This window comes from Dysidea avara, chromosome 8 (genome assembly GCF_963678975.1).
Source record: "Dysidea avara chromosome 8, odDysAvar1.4, whole genome shotgun sequence".
Taxonomy (NCBI): Eukaryota; Metazoa; Porifera; class Demospongiae; order Dictyoceratida; family Dysideidae; genus Dysidea; species Dysidea avara.
Window position 1 is genome coordinate 8,621,851 of NC_089279.1, and position 22,843 is coordinate 8,644,693.

At 37.1% G+C, this 22,843-nt stretch overlaps 1 protein-coding gene across 1 annotated transcript in view; it reads left to right on the plus strand.

Annotated features, from left to right (window-relative positions):
- The first annotated feature begins 12,583 nt into the window (after positions 1-12,583).
- LOC136264636 (deoxynucleoside triphosphate triphosphohydrolase SAMHD1-like) overlaps positions 12,584-22,843 on the plus strand; it is a 116,752-nt gene continuing 106,492 nt past the window's right edge. The window contains exon 1 of the mRNA XM_066059414.1: positions 12,584-12,740. Within this exon, the coding sequence (XP_065915486.1) occupies positions 12,708-12,740 (33 nt within the window). The 5' untranslated portion in view covers positions 12,584-12,707. The remainder of the gene's footprint in view (positions 12,741-22,843) is intronic.

The following is a 22,843-nucleotide window of genomic DNA, read 5'->3' on the forward strand; positions in this document are numbered from 1 at the left end:
AAACTAGTGACCCTGTAGAGACATCAGCTAGAAGAAGTTACCTTGTAAAGAGTTCAGCTACAAAGAAACCATTCTGTAAAGAGCTCAGCTGCAAAAAAAAATCACCTGTACAGAATTCCACTACAAACAAGTCACCCTATAGAAAGATCAGCTAGAAGAAGTTACCTTGTAGAGAGTTCAGCTACAAAGAAACCACCATGTAGAGAATTCATTTACAAACTAGTGACCCTGTAGAGACATCAGCTTGAAGAAGTTACCTTGTAAAGAGTTCAGCTACATAGAAACCATTCTGTAAAGAGCTCAGCTGCAAACAAATCACCTGTACAGAATTCAGCTACAAACAAATCACCCTGTAGAGAGATCAGCTAGAAGAAGTTACCTTGTAGAGAGTTCAGCTACAAAGAAAACATCATGTGGAGAGTTCAGCTGCAAACAAATCACCTGTAGAGAGTTCAGCTACAAACCAATCTCCCTGTAGAAAGATCAGCTAGAAGAAGTTTCCTTGTAGAGAGTTCAGCCACAAACAAATCACCCTGTAGAAAGATCAGCTAGAAGAAGTTACCTTGTAGAGAGCTCAGATACAAAGAAACCACCATGTAGAAAGTTCAGCTACAAACTAGTGACCTTGTGGAGACATCAGCTAGAAGAAGCTACCTTGTAGAGAGCTCAGCTACAAAGAAACCATTCTGTAAAGAGCTCAGCTGCAAACAAATCACCTGTACAGAATTCAGCTACAAACAAATCACCCTGTAGAAAGATCAGCTAGAAGAAGTCACCTTGTAGAGAGTTCAGCTACAAAGAGACCACCATGTAGGGAGTTCAGCTAGAAGAAGTTACCTTGTAGAGAGTTCAGCTAGAAAGAAACCATTCTGTAAAGAGCTCAGCTGCAAACAAATCACCTGTACAGAATTCAGCTACTAACAAATCACCCTGTAGGGAGATCAGCTAGAAGAAATTATCTTGTAGATAGTTGAGCTACAAACAAATCATCCTGTAGAGAGATCAGCTAGAAGTTACCTTGTAGAGAGCTCAGCTACAAATTTAAAGAAACCATCATGTGGAGAGTTCAGCTGCAAACAAATCACCTGTAGAGAGTTCAGCTACAAAGAAACCACCATGTAGGGAGTTCAGCTAGAAGAAGTTACCTTGTAGAGAGTTCAGCTACAAATTTAAAGAAACCATCATGTGGAGAGCTCAGCTGCAAACAAATCACCTGTAGAGAGTTCAGCTACAAAGAAACCACCATGTAGGGAGTTCAGCTAGAAGAAGTTACCTTGTAGAGAGTTCAGCTACAAAGAAACCATCATGAAGAGAGTTCAGCTGCAAACAAATCTCCCTGTAGAGAGTTCAGTTAGAAGAAGTTACCTTGTAGAGAGTTCAGCTACAAAGAAACCATTATGTGGAGAGTTCAGCTGCAAACAAATCACCTGTAGACAGTTCAGCTACTAAGAAACTACCATGTAGGGAGTTCAACTAGAAGAAGTTACCTTGTAGAGAGTTCAGCTACAAAGAAACCATCATGAAGAGAGTTCAGCTGCAAACAAATCTCCCTGTAGAGAGTTCAGTTAGAAGAAGTTACCTTGTAGAGAGTTCAGCTACAAAGAAACCATTATGTGGAGAGTTCAGCTGCAAACAAATCACCTGTAGACAGTTCAGCTACTAAGAAACTACCATGTAGGGAGTTCAACTAGAAGAAGTTACCTTGTAGAGAGTTCAGCTACAAAGAAACCATCATGAAGAGAGTTCAGCTGCAAACAAATCTCCCTGTAGAGGGTTCAGTTAGAAGAAGTTACCTTGTAGAGAGTTCAGCTACAAAGAAACCATTCTGTAAAGAGCTCAGCTGCAAACAAATCACCTGTATAGAATTCAGCTACAAACAAATCACCCTGTAGAGAGATCAGCTAGAAGAAGTCACCTTGTAGAGAGTTCAGCTACAAAGAAACCACCATATAGAGAGTTCAGCTGCAAACAAATCACCCTGTAGAAAAATTAGCTACAAACAAATCACCCTGTAGAAAGATCAGCTAGAAGAAGTCACCTTGTAGAGAGTTCAGCTACAAAGAAACCACCATGTAGGGAGTTCAGCTAGAAGAAATTACCTTGTAGAGAGTTCAGCTACAGTAAAAAGAAACCACCATGTAGAGAGTTCAGCTGCAAAGAAATCACCCTTTAGAAAATTCTGCCACAAACAAATTGCCCTGTAGAAAGATCAGTTAGAAGAAGTTATCTTGTAGAGAGTTCAGCTACAAAGAAACCACCATGTAGAGAGTTCAGCTAGAAGAAATTACCTTGTAGAGAGTTCAGCTACAAAGAAACCATCATGTAGATGGTTCAGCTGCAAACAAATCACCTGTAGAGAGTTCAGCTACAAACAAATCTCGCTGTAGAGAGATCAGTTAGAAGAAGTTAGAGTTCAGCTACAAAGAAACCATTCTGTAAAGAGCTCAGCAGCAAAAAAAATCACCTGTACAGAATCCAGCTACAAATAAATCACCCTGTAGAGAGAACAGCTAGAAGAAGTTACCTTGAAGAGTGTTCAGTTACAAAGAAACCACCATGGACAGTTCTGTAATAAATATATGTATTATATATATATATAATTTGTACATTTACTGATAAAATCAGAAATATTTAAGGTACATCTGCCTCATCTTTTCTTCTTCCTGTGGTAAAGAAAAAAAGATAGGTTTAAAAAGTCCCAAAGCAGGCAATAGGCCGGCTTTGGGGTATACAAAGACAAAAAGAAGTGAAATCTAATCCAAAACAGCCAAGCTGTAAAAAAAGTGTGCGGCCCTCAAAAAGGCTATGGTGAAAAAAGATGTGAAATCCAAGGTGGCGGCCAAGAAATGGCTGTGATGGTAGGTTAATGGTAAAAATTTTAATAACAACAATTCAGGTGAATTTTGGTGCCGCTTGTTCAATTGGCACAAAATTCACCTGAATTGTCGTTATTAAAATTTTTACCATTAACCTACCATCACAGCCATTTCTTGGCCGCCACCTTGGATTTCACATCTTTTTTCACCATAGCCTTTTTGAGGGCCGCACACTTTTTTACAGCTTGGCTGTTTTGGATTAGATTATAATTATTTGTAATTATTATATATGTATGCATGTATAGTTTTTGTAGTTAAGTAATTAGTGCTCTAGGCTACCAGTGCAGGACACTGGTAGTCCTTCAGAATTGTATGTCTCTGTAATCACTATAGCCTCTACTGTATGTAATTCCAATTCTGTAAAGCAATTATTAAATTAAATTAAATTTCCAAAATACTTTCGGATTTGTTTTGATGTTTGAAACAAGGTTTTCTTCATAATCAGACTTCAGCCTTCGAGTCAAACTACGAAGATCATTATGTACTTTAGCAAATCTATTGTAATCCAAAGTGCTGAGAGCACTGCAATACTCATTCCAAAGTGACCTTTTCTTTTTACTTAAGGCCACACCAAGTCAAACCTTAGTTTCTGGTCACCCTCCCGCATGGTAAACCTGGAACCCTAGTTTATGAGGACTATTATTAATATCACAGGTGCTTAAGTGCATGTGACCCAGCAAGACACTTATTTTTTACTGTAAAAGATCGAGATACTCTAATAGAGCAGTCAGGGATTCCAATAGAGCAGTCACACTACTCTTAACTCTACTATTAGGTATATATGCCACACTAATAAAATGTTTCTAACTATAGCTAGTTTTGTCCTTGATTATATAGCTGTTCAGATTATAACTGTTACTAATGCTTCTGTAACCAAAGTAATTTCAGTAGCATTAACTACTAGCCCATGCAGATGGGCCATAGCTTTAACTTTATAGTAATTCAAATGTAGTCCTCTAATGATTAGTCTAGTAACTTCAAATTCCTTATCACTGAACACTGCAGGGGTATGGAAAGCCGGCAACATTCGGTGAGCTTAAACTTAAACTTTTCCATAACTAAAATTAGATTGGCAAGTAGAAACCCTTATAGTTTAAACATTCCCAGATGATCACTAAAAAACACTAGTCTGGAGCACTCAATGACTCAAAACTTTGACAGTTACTTTTCTCAAGGTTACTGAATAGAAGGCTGGAAACACATAGCTAGTGGGCTACGACTTCACATTCGAATGAAGAATTTCTGATGTGAAAATAGAAGTTAAATTTCATTTTGGATCATGATCATTTGAATAACTTAGCTATAAGTCATAGTAATATTTTCCTGACATAGCTAATGAGACATTTATTTCACTTGGAAAGCATAAGTAGCTACATGAGCAAAACATTTCCTATAGTATATTCTAAATAAATAAATAAATATACTTAAATGCTATACATCAGTGTATAGCTAGCCATGATCCATCAACAACTTTCCTAGTGCATTTTTTGCCGAAGCACAACTACTTATGTTGTTGGTTAAGTTTGACTAAAAACAAATCAACATGAATTTGCTAAATTGAGCAAATAATAATACCATACAGCAGGGGCGGATCTAGGATTTATAAAAGGGGGGGGGCTAACTCAAGGTACTAATCTCTTGGGTAGAGGCATGCTGGAACTAGGGGGGTCTGGGGGCATGCCCCCCCAAGGAAAATTTTGAAAAATAGATGCTAAATATTGTAATGTGGGGACATTTCCACATTAAATTCATAATATTTTCTGCCTGTAGATATTTTATATACTGCCTTTAGATTATAGGTATCATGGCTCTCTGAAGCATTTTGTTAATGGAAAAGTTTGGATAGGTACAGACAACCAAGTACATGATGCACCCCTCTCACAATTGCACAACACTGAATAGGTGCATGTTAGAATAATAATGTCGAAAGTGTAAAATTTTGAAATTTGAACAATACAAGATTGAATCTGAGAGCATTTTCAATGGAGATTGTGTACCTGAATTAAGTATTACCATACATATTAACTACACAAGTAGATGAATGAAGCCCTTTAAACAGACCAATGCACTTCATTGTATGTATAGGTGCAGGCAGATTTGGAAAAAATTCATAACATAATCAACTACATGGTTCCAGTGAATGTTCTATTAGAGTAGTTAGCTGACTGCTCTATTAGAGTATCTCGATCTTGTACGCCTCCAATGCTGATCCAGGTCCTTGTTGCATAAACTTTAGCATAAATCCACTGATAATACCTTGGAAAAATGTTTATAAGGTGGTTTTATGAGTATTTGTATTATTAGTGATCATATAATTATGCTAAGACAAAATTTCATTATAATGCTCAGCATATTGATCAAGTTAAGCCTAAATATGAAGGGGGGGCTTCAGCCCCCAAAGCCCCCCCTCTGGATCCGCCCCTGTACAGTATATAGTCACAGTAGAGCCTATAGTCCTGAAGTCCTGATCATCCGCCCGCCCGCATCCATTTGTAGGCTTGGGAGTGACCAGAAACTAAGGTACGACTTGGAGTGGCCTAATCGTATAACATCTTTATTTGTGTAAACATTCTTAAATTAATTTTAAAATTTTGTGTTCCACACAAAGGACCGGATGAAACTTGCTACTTAGCCAAATTATATGCAGAGTTGTTGTAGTTCAAAAGTATGCACAGAAATAAGTAAATGATTTGCTGGGTGCCTGACACAGGGTTGCTTCCTTTGAAAAACAGACAAAGAAATACGAAGTTTCAATTTCAAACTTCCCTACCACCCAGGGTAAGAGAAACCAACTCTTCCTCATAGTGTTTTAATATTGTTGGGTGCATAGTCTGTCTGTGCTGTTAGTTTGGAAAAGATCTGAGACTTCTCACCATCTAGGTGATGAGCGTCAAAATTTTCTGCAGCATCAAAGAATTGTGTCGCGCTTTCTAGCCATTTCCAGCGCTTCTGCAGCCACAATAATCATCAATTATTAACTAAATCTATGGCAAAATATGTCCCTGAACGTTTGGTAGCAGCGGTTGTCAATTATTATTTCATCCACAGCTTCCACGCCTTGCTCTAAGCGATGCATCAAGGGAGGCAGCAAAATCGTCCAAATTTGAAGTCACTCCTCACACTCCACAGCAGCTTCAAATCTTCACTAGATCACCATACATCACCATTATACTGCACAACATCCCAAAATAAACCGAAAAAACCACAAAATCTGTCATTTTTGATTCGAGCTGGGTGGAGCTCCTGGTGAGCTGCTGGTATATTATTATTATTATTTATTGTTAATCAGCAGGACCCTCCAGGGGTATAATGCTGATGTGCAATTACATGTGTACAATTTCAATTAGTTACTTAACTATATAAGTATGTACAATGACGACAAGTTACTTAATTATATACATATGTACAATTACAATAATAAACTATAAAAATATATACAATTGATGCGGATTGGTAACTCTGCTTCGTTCACCTACTCTATGCTGGACAGTTCCACCAACTTACCCTTTGAAATCACAGAAGTGCAAGAAGAAAAAGATCTTGGTATTTGGTGCACTGAAGACTTGAAACCATCTCTACAGTGTCGTAAGGCTGCAGCAAAAGCTATGCAAGTTCTTGGTTTGCTAAGAAGCTCCTTCAAACTTTTTTCTGTTGACTTGTTGACTTTTTTGTACAAAATGTATGTCAGACCTCACTTGGAGTATTGCATCCAGGTCTGGAGCCCTTACTTGGCGAAAGATATTGATCTCTTAGAGAAAGTACAGAGACGTGCCACCAAGTTATTACCTAGTTTATTTGATTTACCATACGAAACTCGTCTAGAGAGACTTGGTTTATATTCACTGTATATATTGTAGACGTCAAAGGGGAGATCTAATTGAGACCCACAAGATATTGAATGGTTACTACACTGTTAAAAATAAAGAGTAACTACCACTCTGAAGAGTTCCCAGTGTAGGGAGGATTTAACACCCCATGGAGAGTAACCAACACTCTGAAGAGAATAACCATTACTCTGAAGAGTAAGTGACACCACCTTCAGAGCATGTGTCACTCCCCAGTTACTCCTTTAGAGTAATGGTTACTCTCCAGGGGTGTTAAATCCTCCCTACACTGGGAACTCCTTGAGAGTTGTGGTTACTCTTCATTTTAACAGTGTATGACATCAACCCTACCTCATTTTTCACTTTGAGTAATACGGATACCACCAGAGGTCACCACCGTAAACTCTTTAAATTTTGATCTCGGCTGTTAGTGAGGCATAATTTTTTCACCAACAGAGTAGTTAATTTGTGGAATTCTCTTCCAGCAGATGTTATTTCTGCACCAACCGTGGCATTGTTTAAGAAGAATCTTGATGATTTATGGAGAACAACAAGATATGGGCACTCTCAAAGGCCTGCGGCCTAGCTTGACAGTCTTGTACTGCCAAGCAATTTTTGTCCATTAATAATAATAATAATAATAATAATAATAATAATAATAATAATAATAATAATAATAACGATAAGTTACTTAACTATATACATAGAAGGGGCTAATTTTTGCTTAAATTCTTCAACACAGTCAGTCTCAATAATCTCATCATCTAATCTATTCCATTCTGGTACAGTTCTTGGGAGGAAGGAATATTTATATACATCAATTCTTGGTTGGTAAGGTACTAGTTTAAAGTTGTGTGAGTGTCGGTGTTCTGTACCATATGCGTATTTTGTACCATACGCGTATGGTACATACCATATGCGTATACGCGTACGGTACAACCATACGCGTATTGTACGGAAAATCGTACCATCTGAGTATAGCTAACCTGGTATGCGTATAATATCAAGCAGAAGGTTTTTGCACTGCCGTACCTATTGACTACGCCTGATGGCACTCTGCTGTTCGGGGAAGAGGGAGGGGGGAGGAGCTAGTCTTTCTGTTCAGTGAAGATCGAGATACTCTAATAGAGCAATCATATATTATTTTATTATTATTATATAATTGCAAGACCTCGCACAGCGAGTATAAATGCAATATTCAAATCAAAATATATAGCTACAGCTAACTAATTACAATTTTACAGTTCATTTATAAGAAGGTTGTTAAACACGGTGATAGATGAAGCTTCAAAAGTCTCTGGTTGCAAGTTGTTCCATATAGCAGTGGAAGGAAAGAAGCTGAATTTATATGTGTCAATTCTAGTGAATGGCAGGGTAAGTTGATCTGATTACTGTGATTAAGATATAATTTACTTTACCGCATGATGCAAACCTATTTAAAACAAAGCATTCCTTAAAATAAAAGAATAACATGATATCTCGCATGACTATATATAAGTGATGAAACTGACATGACATCTTGATTTAGGACAATATATGATAAAACCAATCATGAATTCATCACAGTGTTGGCAGATCCAGTCTTGAATTGTGTTAAGTCCTGCTGATCTGGTAGGATCTGATGAAATTCTACATTGTCAAAACTAATAAAGGTCAATCATCTGGGTTGGAAGCTTTACGAAAAACATGATAACACCTAGCTGCATACAGTATAAGTCTGAAAAGTATAATCAAAGGAAGGGGATAATATGTCTTGATTTATACGTAGTCATTGGTGTATATCTAGCTATAACAATGTATCTCGTTGTCTGTTTAACATTTCATTTCATCAAAGCATCTGACAGTTCCACAAAATACATGCAATAGAGCCATCACTCGTATAATTATGATGGTTTATGTAAGCACCTGTGGATTATTTTCTTGATGTCTTCTGACTTTTGTACATATTGATTTATTGCCTCGTCCTGCTGTCTACTGCCTTATTTGTCATGGATTTCCATCTTGCATTTTTATAATAAATGACTTCATTTATCCACAGTGTAATTGATTTGAAAGTACACAAGCTGGTATACTGTATATGTTCTTTAGAATAGTTGAGTTAAAATGACCAGATTTGTGAAAAGGTACCTTTTCCACACATTTTACATACCAGCAAACAAAATGGCGTAACACTTGACTCCTTACACTGATAAACTTGCTCTTAGTATCAAAATGCAGATAGATACTAGTAGCTACTGTACACTCATGGATAATTGCATACAGGCAATTATAAGGTATATATATGTTCAAAAACTTACGAAACCCCGAAGTTCAAAATATACATTGGTCAAATTTTGTCTGTGAAAAAGGTACCTTTTTGCAAATCTAGTCACAAATTATCTAGCTGTTTCATAGCAACTGCACACACTGTATGGTAAATTTTAATTTTTGTTTCTTCTTCCACACAGTAAACTGTGGCTGCAATTGCTACACATATATTGCTTCTTATTGGATTCATGATCCATTGTTGATGTAATGAAAATTCAAAAACTAGGCCATTATTACAAATGCTACTCCTCCTTCATATCTATAATAGAGTTAATGATGTAATGTAATGATGTGACATGATGTAATATAATGTAATTTATGCATACCTGTAACATTAATATTGTGTACTTTAGTTGTAAGAGTTAGTTGTTATTGTGTACTTTCAGTTATTGATTAATAATATTATAATTATACAGTAGTCTGTTTTGCCTATAAATGGTCTGCCTACACTTCCCTACAATTAGAACAATACCCACACATAATATTTATGCGTTTACAAATACTCCTGAAGATAGTCAAAGATTAGTACAATAATTAAAAGCTATATAGAGCGATATTACCCAAAACTCTACTAGGGGTTTCTCTATACTTGTATATGTGAACTTTGTAAAAATGTGTTTGGGTTTAAAGGTGCCCAATTATCCCTTCAACATAAAACAAGAGCAGTATGCTCCTTGTCTTACTCAGAAACTGAAATTTGAAGTTTGATCTTCTAAAGCATCATTTAGGACAAAAGACATTGATTTCTTTTAGGCTGTAGAATTGTGCCAGCATATTGATATTCACAATTTTTCAATGAATATGACTGGAATGTATAGTGATATAAACGCTAAGCCAGTAGAGGTAGCATTGTAGCTAAATATAAACATAAGATTTTGATATAATTATCCATATATTACATTCTGATTGGTTACAACATAGCAACCATATTAAATAATTTGCATCCATTGGCAAATGGAGCCAATATTTTCAGGCATATATATATTATTTCATTAAATATTTTATTCTATTGTTGCTACATATGATCTATTGTTGCTACATATAATCTATTGTTTACCTTTAATTTGTTAGTACACTATAGCTTCCACTTAAAAATGGATATTTATGCCTGGTGGCACTAAAGGTGTGTCACAGTCGAGCAGACAATTTTAATCAGATGAGCTCGAGAAGTACAATGTATAATGATTGCTCAAACAGAGGAAGACCTGGAGAATGCTGATACAATAACATTGAGGGAGGTAGCAAAGAGATATAACTGTAGAGAAAGTAATGTTTTTAGTTTGCTAATTAATGTAAATCTGCATGGCTGTAGCTTATAGCAATAGTAGACATGCTATACTCTAAGACTGATGCGCATAGTAATTAATTGTGCAATAATTTTTTAAAACTGTAGTTCGCTGAATCTTTGCTATTGAATGAGGCATGTGCATTGCCTGCTGAGATGAAGTAGGAAATCATAACATGGCCGACATTTTATGGTGAGTTTATGAGTTCTAATGTATAGTTCAGTAATGAATGAATATTAAGTAGCATTGTTTTATTATTGTTAAGTGCGTTGTATAGCTACTCGCTACTTACTGTATGGGAAGACAATGTGTTTAGCTACTCTTATCTGAATGTACTCTTTAAAGTTAACAACATCCACATTAATTTGTGCTGTAGGTCCAGTGTGATGAATATACTACTTACAGTATGTATAAACAAGAAAAGTACGTAAACAAGAAATTGGATCCTCAAAAGAAGAAGAGTGTACATAGTACATAAAAATGCAAATACAGTGAGGAGCCATGTTGCACAACTGATGACATTTAGGAAGTTCATTTTTCCAGTCAGTTATTAGCTTTGCACAAGCAGTATAATTATGTATAATTCAGTTAGAACTTACTAGCTACCATGCATGTTGTAATTGCTCTCCTTGCTTATTTACCCAATTCTGTTGTAAATTGTCAGTTATCCACACTTATAATTGAGTATATTATAAGACCATCTGCATGCTTCTGACAGCTACTGTATAAAGTAGCATACATGCACAGTACCATTTATGTAAAGTTCTGCAGACAAAATGACATAAGATTTAGGTACATTAGTATAGGACTATAGTGGGTATTGCACGGGCACGGCAAGGATAAAATGCATGTGTGCATGTGCTGATGAATAAATTTATAGTTACAGCTCAGTAGTAAGCAGATTATTGTGTTGAGTTCTAAGTTTGCTCAGCTAGAACTGAATGCTTGTAAAGACAGCCCATTGTAGCTAGGTGATGGCAAGGCTAGAGAAAACGCATAATACGCATATGGTACGTACCATACGCGTATGTCTATACCGTACGCGTATGGTACGGAAAATCGTACCGTACGCGTATGGTACGTACCATACGCGTACGGTACAAAATACGCATATGGTATAGAACATCGGGTCCGTAATACAGTAGATTTAAATGGGAGATAACAGTTCTATTACATCATATGAAATCACAGAAACACCAACTGCTACTACTACCAAACGTTTTGAACCATCATGCATTTATCATCACTCTAAACAAAATTAAGTGACCAGTGTGGCATCAACCAGTCCCTACCAGTCATCAAAGCTACTATTCAGAACTATTTATGGCAACACTTCACCACAAATTTCTCTCCTGACAATCCCTGCACCTATCATTACTGCTGTAGATGCAGCAAGTGCTATGATTCTGGACTGACAATTAACTTTACTACATAAGTTTAATTAACTCCCGGCTGCCAGCACAGGTTGCTGGCAGACCATCAATGCAACTTTTTCTTCATCTATACCCACCTACACATGTATAATTGTAATTGTATGTTGCATTGTAAAGCATTAATAATAAAAAATAATAATAATCAGAAGTACTGGAAAGCACTTTGGTACCATTGAGAGAATCCCTTGAAATGACGCACGAAAATTTTAACGTTCTTCACCCAGATGGTGAGAAGTCTCAGATACTTTCCAGACTAACAGCATAGACAGACTATGCATCCAACCTTATCACATCACTATGAGGAAGAGTTGGCTTTTCTTGTCTTGGCTGGTAGGGCAGTTTGAATTCGAAAATTCGTGTTTCGTTTCCTGCTGTTTGAGAGAAAGCAACCCTGTGCCGGGAACCCAGTGAATCATATGTTTATTACTGTGCGTACTTTTTAACTACATTAACTCTAGATAATATCTAGCTAAGCAGCAAGTTTTGTCCTGTTCTTTGTGTGGAGCACGAAATTTAAAAAATAATTTTTGCATCTCACGAAATACTAAAATCGATATTTCTGTGAAGACAACAATCAGGCCTCCGGTTTCATGGTGGATCTAGCAATGGGATACCACAATGAACATCCCACAATGGTAGGTGGATCAATTTGTAAAAGTTGATTTTTCGGATTGCGGACCCTATCATTGCGAATAAGGTCCATTACCTTAAATAAACATACTGAGCTTCATGTCTAAACCTGCCTGATCCTCGCCTGGCAGCCAGACCACTAGCTACCCACCGGAAACACTTGAAAGAGACTATAAATGATGCTGTTTATTTAACTATGGGCTAGGCTATTCCAATATAGTCTGGAATGTCGTACGATTTTGACCGGCTCATGTCACTGGTGATCGATCCCGAGATCGAGTGTGGAAATTAGAATATTATTGAACAAGCAGAAATCGCTATAGACCCTGTCACTATACCAGCGGCCATAGGATGGATGATGATCAATATACTAGCGCATACCAGGTAAGCCGGAGTCATTGCTTCCTAATAATGAAAAAAGTTATAGCTAGCTAGTTCAGTGTGAGAAAAATCGACCATTCTTGGACACGGGCCTGTGCACAGACAGTTAAGGCGTTAGTAGCTAGACTCCTAAGCGGATAAATGACAAATTTTGTAAAAATCCGTACAAAGTTTTCTGTGGACGTAGAGGTCACTTCAACTAAAGTTATTATTATTATTATTATTGTTACTGAGCAGACAGCACAGCTGATATGCTCAGGAAAAAAAAGCAATCATAAATGAAATTAGCTAGCTACGCAGTTACAAAGATTACAGTTATTGAGTTCCATACAATGTTTGCAGTTTCGCTGAAAGAGTCAATATTGTTACTCTCAATGATGGAAGATGGTAAGTTGTTCCAATCCTTAATTGATCTGGAGAAAAGGCTCTGTTGGTATGAATAGGTGGATGAGTTTGGTAGAATAAAACGATGTGGGTGATATAGTCTGGTGGATCTTGTCATTGAAATAAAATGAGGAGGAATTGACAGTGAATAATATTGATGTATAATTTTAAAAAGTGCTTGTAATCTGGATATTTTATGTCTCAGCTGAAGGTTTGGCCAAGAAAGATGCTGTAACATAGCTGTGACTGAGCTGAATCGATTGAAATCATTTAGGACCCATCTAGCTGCCCTACGCTGTACTTTCTCTAGCTGTTGAATATTGTTATGGTGGTATGGGTCCCAGATGACTGCAGCGTATTCCATTGATGGTCGTACTCTCGTAAGGTAGGCTGTTGCTTTGATGTTAGACGAGCAGCAACTCAGATTTCGTTTCAAGAAGTTTAATGTTCTATTGGCTTTAGCAGCTATATTACTAATATGTGGAGACCATGATAGTTTGTTATCCAATATAACACCAAGGTAGGAGTGTTGGTTTGATGTACCCAAGTTGTGATTGTTTAGCTTGTAGTTGAAAATGATTGGTGATAATGATCTGGTAAACCGCATAATAGTACATTTGGTTACATTGAATCTTAATTGCCACTTAGTTGCCCATTCGTGTAGTTGATCAAGATCATGCTGAAGTTGAATGGCATCCTCCTTGGTGGTGATAATTCTGTAAACAGTCATCAGCAAATAACCGTAGTGGCGAATTTACATGTTCTGTTATATCATTAATGTATAGAAGAAAAATCAAAGGGCCGAGGACCGTCCCTTGAGTAGAGATTTCCAACCTACCGATTTTTCACATATATGTTTGCTAATCAAATTGCACCCCTTCAACAAGTGTCTCACGAGCTGCTGTTCTAGTATGTAGTAGCCAATGCTTCGTACTTCGCAATGCACTTTACCGAATTGAATTTCATCCAGTATTTATTGAAATACGCGAAATCAAAGTTTGAGAAATAAAATTCCCCAATGGGAGCCCATACAAAAATTCTGTACGACGTAATGTATGGGAAAACACGGGATTTTACGGCACCACTTGTAGTCAAATGTTATCGAGTTTCCGCGCGTTTCTGTGACCTGTAAGGCTGAAAGAAGTGATCCTAGGCAAAGTAGGTACGCTGATTCTGATTTTGGCATCGGTTTTCTGATGAAAAAATGTTTTGTGGTGGTCAACGACGAAAATTTGTCTTGTGAAAGGGTGCAGTACCAACTAGGAGACTTCAGAATTCTGCGTTGCAACCATCCTGGCGTTCAAGACATCCATCCACATCAATCCAAGTATAGTTTGAAAGTGAGCAATTTGTTGTGTTGCGCGGAATTGCTTTATAGCATGCAAGGTGATGCGTAACGTTTGAAAAAGCAGTGTTTGGCAATTGATACCAACCTTGTAAGGCTTCACAACTACCTGTTGTGATGTTCTGATGTGCACGCTACTGTTATTGTCCATTTTGTTGCAGCTGCATGACTGTAATTCTAGTCAGAGACAGTTTATTGTTTCTCTTTGTTGTACAATGATGTCATCATATTATATAATAATTACTATCTTCTGTACTTTTGGTGTGGCAAATAAAGTGAAGTAGTATCAAAAAATTGCTGCCTTACAATAATATTGAAGAGTGGTGGTCATATATGTCAGAATCCAATTGTTATTTTTGCAAAGTAATTGTTAATTGTGCCCTGTAATGTCAAAGGTCACTCTGTAATACAATGTCACTAGTTAATCATCTGTAAATACGTGTGGGGTACACCTATACTTACAGAACTCATGCTATTCTTAGCAAATTACTGACTCAAACATTAAATATTACAGGTGATCATTCTACAAAGAGTGGTCACCCTTGAGAGGTCTTACCTAGCTCATGCATTTTACTACATTAAGTGGTTTATGTGGTGAAAATTTCATGTCACTAGGAGATTCACAGTCAAATTTATGGCACTTTGGATATTGTGCTTGGTGCCATGCTAATGTACAGAAAAGTCCTAAAAATGTCGTACACAAAAATCACCACTCTGCTGACTTCTTTTGCATGTATCTTTTGGCAGGAGCCACCGATTGAGGTGCGGTTTGCACTAAAATGATTCTAATAGATAGCACAATATTTGCCATACCAAAGAATTTAAGGAATGTAAAATTTTTAATTTGGTTGGAAATCTCTACCTTGAGGGACTCCTGAGTGAACAGCTATCGAGTCAGAAAAAGTACCGTCCAAAGCTACTTGCTGTGACCTTCTGGTCAGCCAAGTATTGACCCACTGACAGATGTGATCGTTGATACCATAGTGTCTTAATTTAACTAATAGTCTTTGATGTGGGACACTATCAAACGCTTTAGCAAAGTCAAGGAGAATGACATCGGTTTGTTTCTGTTGGTCTAGAGCATATGACAAGTCTTCTATCAGTGAAATAAGTTGGGTAACACAAGAGTGCTGGGATCTGAAGCCGTGCTGGGTATCAATGAGAATGTTATTAGAGTTTAAATGATTCAAATGATTGATGATAATGATCTGGTAAACCGCATAATAGTACATTTGGTTACATTGAAACTTAATTGCCACTTAGTTGCCCATTCGTGTAATTGATCAAGATCATGCTGAAGTTGAATGGCATCCTCCTTGGTGATGATAATTCTGTAAAGTAAACAGTCATCAGCAAATAACCGTAGTGGCGGATTTACATGTTCTTGTTTCTTGGACCCGACCGACCCATAAAATTTGCAAATGAAATGTTTTTGTTCATTTTTAAAGATCACGTGTTCGATCACGAGAGTTTGTGGACGTGTTCGATCACGAGAGTTTGTGGACGTGTTCAATCACGAGAGTTTGTGGCGTCAATGTGTTGTTGGCCATCCATATCTCATGCATGGGGCGAGCTTGGTTATTGCAAGAAGAGTTGTAAAGGCAGACTATAAATAGACGTTTGGTCATTTAGATGTACTAACCATAACTAATAGTTTGTTATTGAACACCCTAGTTTACAGACCTTTTGCCTTCCAAGGCGTGGTCTGGCAAAAACCGGAAAAAGTTATAATAATAATAATGAACTTTACAGTGTACATATACATACATACATACAAGTTGCAGATGTTGGTATGATAGAATCGGCACACGTGGCAGCACACTGATGGTCCACTGACATCCTGTGTCAGTGGCCAGAAGCTAATTGTAGAGTCAACTATCAATTATCGGGCACTATGGTTTTCAAACAGCTTCCACTCACTTCATGGAAATCCAACAGCTTAGGTTATTACACCACAAAGTAGCCTACACTAAGCAGCAATTATCCTCCAATAATCAGGTGTGTAGGATTAATAGCGTGAGAGCTGCAGCTAATAGTATGCAAGGTCCGATAAATTCCAGGTTCGAACAAAACCATCCATTTACGAACATTGCATTTACGACCAGAAAACAATGCCCATTTTTTTTCTAATTTATTTATAATATACCTGTGTTCATTAGCTACCAATGACCAGAAAATGGTTTCGATATCTGTAGCATAGAGGGAGTACGAGCCTTACTATATTTGGCGGTATTTTCAAACGCCATTAATTTTTATTTAGCCATGCCCACCAGTAGATTTTATGCTTCTACAAGAAATGCACCAGTGCTAAAGTACAGAAACCAGTAAATAAACACCTTGCATGTATAGAACTGTACTGTGAAGTTGATATCAAGGATATTTTCGTTATTACACTGCATTTTCATTACCCCAATCTATTGTTGATTCTCCTTCTGTTAATGATTTTAAAGCACTGCTGGACAGACACTACAGTAATTGCTTATTTGATTTTGTATAGTAATTAGAATAGCTAAGTACATAATTAATTTTTTTTGATGGGTGTACAGGCAGTGTTTATCCTTCAAATACAAATACAAATTTTCAGCTCCTACATGAAGGAGATGCAAAAAAGTGAAAAAATGAAGTAAGGAGAAGCAACCTCCTGACCATCACTATATGTTAGTCTAGGTGGCCCACCAAAAATGCAACCATAAAATTTTAAGGGCGTTGCTTTATCTACCTTATATGGGTGCATAAAGTAGCAAAATTTCGACAAAGCGTACATCTTTTTGCGCCCATATAAGGTAGAAAAAAGAAAGCCCCCATTTTTAATGATGATATTTGTAGTGGGCCACCTAGACTAACATATAGGGATGGTCAGGAGGTTGCTTCTCCTTACTTCATTTTTCACTTTTTTGCATCTCCTTCGTGTAGGAGCTGAAAATGCAGTGTAACAACGAAAATATTCTTGATATCAACTTCACAGTACAGTTCTATACATGCAAGGTGTTTATTTACTGCTTTAGCACTGGTGAAATTCTTGCAGAAGTATAAAATCTACTGGTGGGCATGATTAAACAAAAAATTATGGCGTTCGAAAATACCGCCGAATATAGTAAGGCTCGTACTCTCTCTATGCTACAGATATCGAAACCATTTTCTGGTCATTGGTAGCTAATGAACACAGGTATATCATAACTAATTTTTTTTAAAAATTGGGCATTGTTTTCTGGTAGTAAAACGCAATGTTCGTAAATGGATGGTTTTGTTCGAACCTGGAATTTATCGGACCTTGCATACTATTAGCTGCAGCACTCACGCTATTAATCTTACATACCTGATTATTGGAGGATACTTGCTGCTTAGTGTAGGCTACTTTGTAGTATAATAACCTAAGCTGTTGGATTTCTATGAAGGGAGTGGCAGCTGTTCGAAAACCATAGTGCCCGTTAATTGATAGTTGACTCTAGTAGTAATTAGCTACAAAGTTTACTTACTTGATTACTTAAAGGGGGGGGGGGGGGGGGGGGGGGGAATTAACAGTTGCTACGGCTTTAAGTTTCACGATAGTTTACGAGAAAGGTGAGGGCAAGCCAAAAGTATCGAGCGTTCTATTGCAAAAACCATCCCTAGGCGGAATATCTCACCATGTGTTATTCACTTTTACCCAGTAGCTTACTTTATACCAGTACAGTGCTACTCCTCTATCTTTTAGCACGATTCCTTCGTATTAGCATTAAAAAAAATTCGTAAGCATAGAATGCGTATGTTTTTGCCCTCAAAAATGGCGGATGCGTTATTTTGATGATGTAATAAAGTGCCACGCCTTGGCGCGCACATGATCTATACACGTGTTGCCATAACTTCAGTTTAAAAAATTACCACCTATTATTAATTTATTTATACCTACCTACCGACCCACTTTTCAACTAGTTTCAGTCCGAGAAACAAAAGATTTAGTTGAAGTGGACTGAGTATAAAAGTATAGCTGCTATTTTGAGACACGGTGCCACATCAAATTCGTTGCCTTACGGTCTGTAACAAAAAAAATCTGGCAATCTATATTTTATACCTATAAAGCTGAAAATTTAATTACTTACATTCCATTCGGGTCACTCATTTATCTCGCCAACCACTGGAAGTATCGAAGCGGTTTTTGTGTCTCACGAAGCGCTCATCATCTAACTTCAGCAAGTTTATCAAAAGACGATTCTAGCTATTTCCGTTTGCCGTCTACAACGTGTTGAATTCATAGCTATAGAGCAAAACTCATTGGAATTTTTGTACAAACCACATGGTGAACTGCAAGTAAACACCTAAGCCATTCAACTTACGCACACCTTTATAACCAGGTTTTACTCACAAACCACAAATGTAGGCAGTTTGGTTAAATGGGTAGGGCGTATGCTTCATAACTGCCATGTAGTGAGTACACACATGGAGCAGATTTTTTTTCGCTTTGGCAACTTTTTTAGCTACGACTTTTTTTCACTGTGTAGATTTCATGAGCTTTGTGTCACTGTACATAATAGCTGTGGGATGTGACTATAGCATCAGTACAAGGAACACAAGTTAGGCAGATTATAGAAATGTGACCTATCATAGTTCCATTTTGAATAAGAATTTAAGTCATTATCATACATATAACTTAATGTGTGTTTTTGTCACTATAAGTTATTGATAGCCAGGACAGGTACCATACATATGCTATACATTATACTACTGTACATGAAATTAGCACTGCATATTGATAGCTTTGTTCCCATTTAAAAAATTTATTTATTGGAGAAATGGCATTGCACGTAGGGCAGGTAACAATGCTAGCCTATATATAAAGTTGAAAATGCAATTATCTGCATTCCATTCGGGTCACTCAGCTATCTTGCTAACCATTGCACGTATCAAAGCAGTTTTTTTTGCTTCACGAAGTGCTCATCATCAAGTTTGTAAAAGATGTTTCTAACTGCTGCCGTTTGCCGCTACAGCATGTTGAATGCAGGGCTATAGTGTAGAGCAAAACTCACTGGAATTTTTGTACAAACTGCATGATGAACAGCAAGTAAACACCTAAGCCATTCAACTTACAAATGCCTTTACAAGTCAACCAGGTTTTAATCATCCTCTAACTGCAAGTGTTGTTTGGTTAATTGGGTAGGGTGTATGCTTCATAACTGTCAGGTAGTGAGTTGAAGTCCTAGATGAAGCAACTTTTAATTATTTTTTTTGCTTTTGGCTACAAGTATACTTTTTGATGCACCTTCTTTTCCTTCTATTCCGAAGCAACATAGTTATGTGTACTTTTTCATGTTACATGTGTAACTATAGCTAAATACCAACATTTTTACCAAGTACTTTTATGGTAGCATACAAGTGAAAGATGATGACATTATTAGTCATAGGGCATAGGGAACTGTAAGTATTCCTTTAGTGCAAAAGCTACAGCTTACATGGTTCAGTGCTGTACACATGCTTTTTAGTATGTTTGCTTTGTACACTAAAATAGTGTAACTATATTATGGGCAATAAAACTGGACATGCACAGGTGACATTCCATCACCCTACTTGAATGTGTAACATGTTCACTGACTAGGGCAAACACCACCACATTTAGTGCTTTGGTATGTACTTGCAATAATTTTCAGCTCGGTACAACCGGTTTTGTCTTCATTCACTGTGTAGATTTCATTTCACCCTTCCACCTTGTTTTGCATGACTATACCTTTTCAGTGTTTGTAAGCTTTATGTCACTGTACATATAGCTGTGTCCATTGCAAGTGCATACAATATTGATTGCTTTAGGATGGTACAAACAGCTATCAAACTTTTTAATACAAAGTCTCAAGTTAAAAAGCATAGCTACTGACTACAGTAATATAGTCATACATGTATAGGATAAGATTGAGTTTCCTATAATGTCACAGTTCTCTCTTCTGCACTTATATAACAGCTCAAACACCAAGTGTTAAAGTGCAAACTATATGATATGGATCTTGAATTAACAGGAATGGAATATGGCTATAGTATCAGTACAGGCATAGAAATGTGATGTAGGATAATAATTATATCATGTCAATATAGTTCCATTTTGAATAAGTGTTAAATCATTATCATACATACAACTTAATTTTTTTATAAAGAACCAGCCCTAATGGCACACCCATCCACCACACTGTAACTCTATGCTAAGATGTTCTATAAAAAGGGTTTTGCCTATACCTACACCTACAGAGCTAGAAAAAGGAACCTACAGAACAAAGAATAGAGTGAAGAAAGCCTACTAGGGGGGATTACAAACAGTGGACACCTTGACTCAGCAAGTATGAGATTAGCTGGAGCAGGAAATGCATGGTGTCTAGATCTGGAACCACAAATACACATAATGGAGGACTTGAGCAGTAAAAAGTACAACATTACCAACCTAGTCTAGCGTGGCCAGATCCTTTCCACGCATGCAGCCGCTTATCAATTGGAGATCATAAGCGGCACGCTACAAGGGTCTGGAATAGTTCGTGAACGTTAAAATTTTCTACACGTTATTGGTGATGATTGGTTAACTGAGTAACACCTAATATACAATGGAATAAAATGCAACAGATCTTCCCTCGAATCTGTAGTCTGTTCTGATTAACAAATCCATTCAAAATCTTTTGCTACTTTCCCCGGCCTGTAAACCAAGATGAACCAAGCTTGTTTGTCTATACTCAACCGTACTTGTTGATGATTAAATGGTAGGTATTTTATTTTGATTTATTTATAATGCTTTTTGAAGCAGGAGAACCTACATCAAAGGTCTGTGGGCAACCTGTGCCCACAGCCAGAAATGTACAGCTATACATTAATTACATTACAACTACTTATTACTCAACTATGTAGAGTAACTATGTGCTTATTACGAATTTGTAGTTCAGTGTCATTAAAGAGGGAGAAAATTGGTGGAGATTGATTGTCTTGAGCATCGGTGGCATGGACATAACAAATGAATGATGAACAGGATTGATCAGAGTTGAAGTTAACTGTAAAATGGCCCCATAGATGTTTAGTGAGCTTTTGTTTGATGACATAAGGTGGTAAAGATAAGTTTATAACAGATAGATGATTCCGTAGTCTTACAATTCGATTGAAACAGAAATGATGATGAGCGGTGCATACTGTCCTTGGATGGCATAGTTTTAAGTGGCTTCCAGATCTAGTGCTGTTGGTGTTAAAAGAGATAAAATTTTTGATGTCAAAGTTGTCTGTTGGTGTGTTCAAGGATTTGATCAGAAACATTAAATCATTCAGTTCATAGATTAACGGTAATAAATTTAGTTGTTGTAGCCTTGATTTATAAGATGAGATGTAGTCATTCAGTATGAATTTAGTAGCTCTACGCTGCACACGTTCCAGGATAGTTACGTATATCTCTTATTAGTTGAGGTCTCCATATTTGTGAGCAGTACATTATTTGTGATCTAACCAAGGAAATGTAGAGTTGCTTTTTAGCTTCTATACAATTGACCCTAAATGTACGTCTGATCAAGCCTAGAATCTGATATGCTTTAGTAGTGATAGTTTTATAGTGGTCTGTCCAATTGAGATTGTAGGAGAAAATGACACCAAGATCCTTGTGTTGTAAGAGTCGCTTTATAGGGTTTCCATTAACTGTGTAAGTTAATGGAAACCCTATAAAGGGTGGTTTAAAGGGTGGTTTAGCCCAGATCAAAGGGTGGTTTAGCCCAGAAACGAACATGAACAAATTTGGCTTCATTAAATAATAAGTCTGTAGAGTGGTTCCACATAGCTGTATTGTTGACATTGCTTTGTAGTTTACCAATATCCTCTGTGGTTTTGATTGCCAGTAGACATTTGGTGTCGTCAGCAAATACAAAGGGTAATGCAGATTGGATGTGTTGAGGAAAGTCGTTAATGAATATGACAAACAAAAGGGGTCCTAATACACTCCCTTGGGGAACTCCGGAGAGGACATTACAGAAGGTTGATAATGAGTCACCAATTCTAACACACTGAAATCTTTGTAGCAGGTATTCTTGAAACCACTTCCATAGTTTGCCTGTTATTCCAATAGAGTAGAGCTTATTGAGAAGGCCATTGTGGGATACTGAGTCAAATGCTTTTCTGAAATCCATGTATACTACATCCACTTCTGACTTGGCTTCGAGAAGTAAATAGTAGCAGTTGTTGCAATGTCTATCTATTTGGAAGAAATCCAAATTGATGTTCTGTAAGTTTACCATGTATGTGTCTAATAATGTTGTTATAAACAATTCTTTCTAGAACTTTGGAGAGTATACACAGTAAGGAAATGGGTCGATAGTTGGATACAGAGGACTTGTCCCCAGCTTTATAAATAGGGATCACGCAATGAGTATGCCATTCTTGTGGAATGGGGTTATTCTGC